The 5,082-nt window shown below is 40.0% G+C and overlaps 1 protein-coding gene across 6 annotated transcripts in view; it reads right to left on the reverse strand.

Annotated features, from left to right (window-relative positions):
- The window catches only part of LOC108251383 (transcription factor COE3-like), a 73,003-nt gene that overhangs the window by 38,818 nt on the left and 29,103 nt on the right, over window positions 1-5,082 (reverse strand). For 4 of the 6 annotated variants that reach the window (XM_037980883.1, XM_037980879.1, XM_037980881.1 and 1 more), the window contains exons 9-11: window positions 4,584-4,717; window positions 3,379-3,505; window positions 1,631-1,719 (exon numbers count right to left, since the gene is read on the reverse strand). In XM_037980883.1, coding sequence (XP_037836811.1) covers window positions 1,631-1,719; window positions 3,379-3,505; window positions 4,584-4,717 — 350 coding nt within the window. The remainder of the gene's footprint in view (window positions 1-1,630; window positions 1,720-3,378; window positions 3,506-4,583; window positions 4,718-5,082) is intronic. The other 2 variants (XM_037980882.1, XM_037980880.1) reach the window with 1 other exon arrangement.

Below are 5,082 nucleotides of genomic sequence, written 5' to 3' on the forward strand. Positions count from 1 at the left end.
AGAGAGAGAGAGAGAGGAGTGGTTTTCTGTGAAGTGGCTCTCAGCCTCCAATTGTCTTCAATCTGCTCATTTATGCAGAGAGATGTTTGAGTGCCGCAGCAAAGGGTGGGGGGTTATGCACACACACACACACACACAAACAATGGCCCATTGGTGTGTATCTTAAGGCTCAGCAGCAGGAAACAAACACTGATCAACACATAAATAATTACATTCAGGTAAATAAGACTTCAGAAATAAAACAATGAAGTAAAGATGACATAAGGTGTTACACCCCACTGTCTACACCCCCAATGCTTCAACTCCTCACAGGTTGAGCAAAAGTCTTTGACACAACTAATGAAAATGCTTAATGAATGTGCCTATTTTGTTATTTTGTTTTGAGACATTCTAAACTCTGAGCTCAGTCCAGAGAGTGAGCCCAAACCGATCTTTTTATTTTCCTTTGAGTCTTAGATTCACGGCTGAGTGGAGGATATATTGTATATTTACTGGATTTCCTGCTGTGTTGATGGAGGACAGAGGCAGAAACAACACAAACGGTAGTTTTTATATAAATCAGATAAGACAGAGGCCAATAATCATGTGTGTGTGTGCCAATCTTCTTTTCTTGCCACATGGCTGCACTCGCTGATTACCTGATTTGACTGTTTCAACCTTCCTGTTTGCCAATGGCTTTTACACACTCACACACACACGCACACACACACACACACACACACACACACACACACACACCACACACCACATTGCCCTGGATTCAATCATCTGTTGCATTGATGTGTGTTTATTGAATTTAAAAATGTCCTGTTGATGATGACCATTGTTTAACAATGATGAATATCAGTTCAGTTTGTTTCAATAAAAACATCATCACTGTTAAACTCAGCTTATCTAAACAAGTTCAACTTTAAAACTGACTTTCACTGAGTTCAAAAATAAAACAGTTTATTTGAGTTCAAGATTAAAGACAGGTTTCCTAATGATCTTATGAACATCAAATTGTCAATCAACAATAAAAAGTTTCTTCATAAAGTTCAACATTAAAGCTGAGTAGCTTCATCAATGAGACCTCTGAAGTCATCTGGATCAAATCTGCTCTCTGTCCCCAGGTGAAGAACCAAACCTGCAGAAGCTGCATTCAGCTTTTATGATATGTTTCTCATTACATGGATAACAACATGTCAGCTCCGTTTACAAGAAATAGACAGTACAAATCCTGTTCGAACTGCTGCTACTCATCTGCAAGTTCCCATGTTCATTAAACACACAGGAGCACTTTATCAGGAAAAAACTGATCTAACCATCAACAAACCAGAAAACCTTTGATTCAACCATCAATAAACCAGGGAACTCCTGATCCAACCATCAATAAACCAGAAACCCCTTGATCCAACCATCAATAAACCAGGAAACCTTTGATCTAACCATCAACAAACCTGGAAACCTCTGATCCAACCATCAATAAACCAGGAAACCTTTGATCTAACCATCAACAAACCTGGAAACCTCTGATCCAACCATCAATAAACTAGAAAACTCCTGATTCAGGTTGTGTGTACATTCTGTCATTGTTCACATTACAGTTTGTGCATATATTGTGTAGATTTTGTGTCACCATGTTTTGTACCTTGGGTAGTCTTTCAGGGTCTCCAGGATGACGGGGGATGACCTTCTGTAACCTCTGAAAGCCATAATCAATGGTAGGCTCATTGAGTGCTGAGGAAGAGGAGCAGGAAGGTTACATGTTAGAACAAACCACAGAGAGCTCCACATGTGTGAGCAGATGTCATGTCTTAGCTCTATATGGAAACAGACCATCTGAATTTTGTTATGTCACTCTAAGTTTAAATAGGGTTGAAATACTTTTCTAAGGTTCAAAGAGTCTAAAATCTTGGTGTTTTAGGTGGTGTTCTAAAAGAAAACTAAGAGTATATAGTCAGTACAATAATCCAGACTTCAAGGAGTGATGCTGAAGAAAAGATGTTGCTGTGCACATTGCAGAGGCTCGTACACGGTGCAGGGCCTCAGGTTTCTGGGACTCTTGTATTTTGCAGGTACTTGTTCACGACACTGTGCTTAGATCATCCGACACATTTAAATTCATCAGACTTCATTTTTTGTTCTTTGCTCCTCCTTGAACATCATTCACAGTTTAAACTGACTGGGAGGTGATAAATCTGAGCGTCACTGAACGCAGCAGAGCACAGCAATGAGTGTGCACGTGTGTGTGAGATTGCATGAATCATAATCCCGTCTTGGTTCAGCTGCATTTAACAAGCTTTAACCTGACTCTCCTATACATCACCACAGAGTGTGTGTTTGGATTACTCTGTGTGTATTAGTATGTATTATATTGTGTATTTGTGTGTATCTGTGTGTAAGCATGTACGTTCTCAGTCCTTGAAGGCCCGCAGGGCGGAACCAGCAGCAGTTAAAGCAGTGTGTTAGCTCTCCTGATGTCTATGTTATCTGCAGCCTCTGTGATTGTGTGACCTTGTTTTGTGTCGCTTGTTGTTCGCTCTCTTATCTGTTGTGTGTCTGTTTAACCTGTGCCTGTCTTCTGATGGATCAAACCTGATGCTGAATGAACCAGAAGAACCTCAGCTGTAGAACTCGTCTGGCTTTTAAAGAATCTTATTTACTATTCTCAAGCGTCACTTCACTCGTGTTTGGGAACTTTAGATGTCTGGACTCCTCTCCTTCCCATCAGAATGCAGAGCCACATTTCAGCAGGACAACAAGCTCAAATGTTTGTCTGATTCAGACCGTTGATACTGATCAGAGGTGCAGCTATAAGGAAATGCTCCACATGCAGAACCAGTGAGGTTCTCTCTAATTGGAAATGGAAATCTGAAGATGGGTCAGACAGAAGGTGTCAGTGCAAATAATTCTTTTTGATCAATACTCATAGAAAACTTGTGAACAGACAGAAGTTCTGTTTCTAAATTTTCTCATGAAAACTGACTGATATTTCAATCTCCTCATGAAATAAACGTCTTCACAGATGTCCACTTTAATCTGATTTATATGGTTTCATTCCTGTCAGAGAACTTCAGTTTCTTCTGTCTACAACAGTAGCAGCTGGGATCTCTTCAGAAGAAAATGGGTGGTTTAATAGAGTCTACAAATGAGACATCTCAGAGTTCTGGTCCAACTTTTTTCTGTTTATTTTTCCAATTTAACTCCTTCAATACAACAATGTCACTGCAACCCTAAATTATTTTCTAGAATCATCAAGACAAAATAATCCAGATGTTTGAACCACTGAAACTCTGAATATTTTCTGGAAACATGTCTAGAATTGAGTGGAGTAACAAAACCTAATCAGAACCACAGTCTTAAAACACAGGACAAAGACATGTGTGATTGGATTACCTGTGTAGACAAACCGTCCCGGCGCCCCTTTACAGAACTGCTTGGACTTGTAGGACAGTGTGACCTCAACAACCCCTGGGATGTGACGAGGCGGAGTCTGAACCCTGATGGCATGAGGTGTGATCAGCTGGAGATATAACAGACATTAGAAACATTAGAGACACGAAAAAAAAGCACAACTAACTTTGTTAGATGGTCTCTGAATATATACACCTGTTCTGATAGAACCAACAGTAGTCCAATACCTCTAAGTAGAAAGGTCTACCACCAAGTAGGAGACATCATGAAGATCAAGGAACTTTTCATACACAACAATGTAGAGAAGTACAGATTAGAGCTGGGTTCTAAAAAAAACATCTTAGAACCCTAAACATCTTGTGGCGCTCCCAGAGGAGCTTCCAGAAATTTGAAACTAGGACGGAGGTCCATCTGTCTGCTGGAAGCTAGACCTTTAAACCAATTCTTCACTGGTTTATAAACAGTAAAGGTTCTGGATTGATCCAGTCTAATACCAGATCTCAACTAAAAATCCAGAATCATTTGACACCTCTCCAAGTTGTTTCCTCTGTTGGACGGTCTGATCCAGTTAGCCCAGAGCTAGCATCAGTGACATTTGTTAATGGAACTCTGGATTGTAGAACCTGAGAAACATTCCCCAAAGTATTCCTCGGTTCATGTGGTTCTGTCAACTATTGGTGTGGTTCTGTGGGTTTGTCTGGTTTTGTTTTAGGAGAATCTTTCCTTGAAGGATTTTCCCACAGATTTTGTGTCAAACTGGATACTCTGAACATCATAGATACTCAGAGACTGAAACAAAACTGTACAGTGATTTTGTACTAAATCAAAATTAACCACCTGTTTGGAAAAACAAACTTCTTTTTACCACATTGTTGTTTCAGGGGTGGTTAGATCGAACCAAATGAAGTTGATAATTCAGAACCTGAAATATTGTTTTTGTTTTAATTTAGATTTATATTAATTATTTCTGACTTTGATAGCTGGAGATAGGTACCAGCTTCCTGCATTGTCTTGTTGCTTAAAAGTACTGTATAAATACATTTGATTTGGAAAGGAGAAGCAGGTAAAGAAAATGGATAGATGGATGGATTTCTGACTTTAAGGTGTATCCCAAACACAATAGTATCTAGAAGTTGTTGACTGTGTTAAGTGTGAATGTGTGTGTGTGCACTCATTAGTTGTGTTACCTCGCTCCACACCAGCATGGTTCCAAAGACGACCTGCAGACCATCGAAGAAGTTGTCTCCAATGAGGATGACAGTGGCTCCACCTGTTGTCCAGCCCTCACTGGGACTTATGGCTTTTATACAGGGAGTGGCTGCTGGACCACACACACACACACACACACACACACACACACAGAAATGTTAACATCTGCCTGTACATTATCATTGTGTTAGTACTAATGTTTGTTACTGGTCTATTTCTGACGTTTAATCTCATTGTGCATGTGTATAGTGACAATAAAGGCATTCTACTCTTCGACTCAGAGGTCCTCAGCCTGCAGCTACGATGCTGATAAGAAGGAGACGGAAAAACAAAGACTGCTGTTAGGACTAGTTTACTAACAGACAACAGTCCAAACTAACAGACTACAGTCCAAACTTACAGACTACAGTCCAAACTTACAGACTACAGTCCAAATCAACAGACTACAGTCCAAACTTACAGACTACAGTCCAAACT

Source organism: Kryptolebias marmoratus, linkage group LG17 (genome assembly GCF_001649575.2).
Source record: "Kryptolebias marmoratus isolate JLee-2015 linkage group LG17, ASM164957v2, whole genome shotgun sequence".
Classification (NCBI taxonomy): domain Eukaryota; kingdom Metazoa; phylum Chordata; class Actinopteri; order Cyprinodontiformes; family Rivulidae; genus Kryptolebias; species Kryptolebias marmoratus.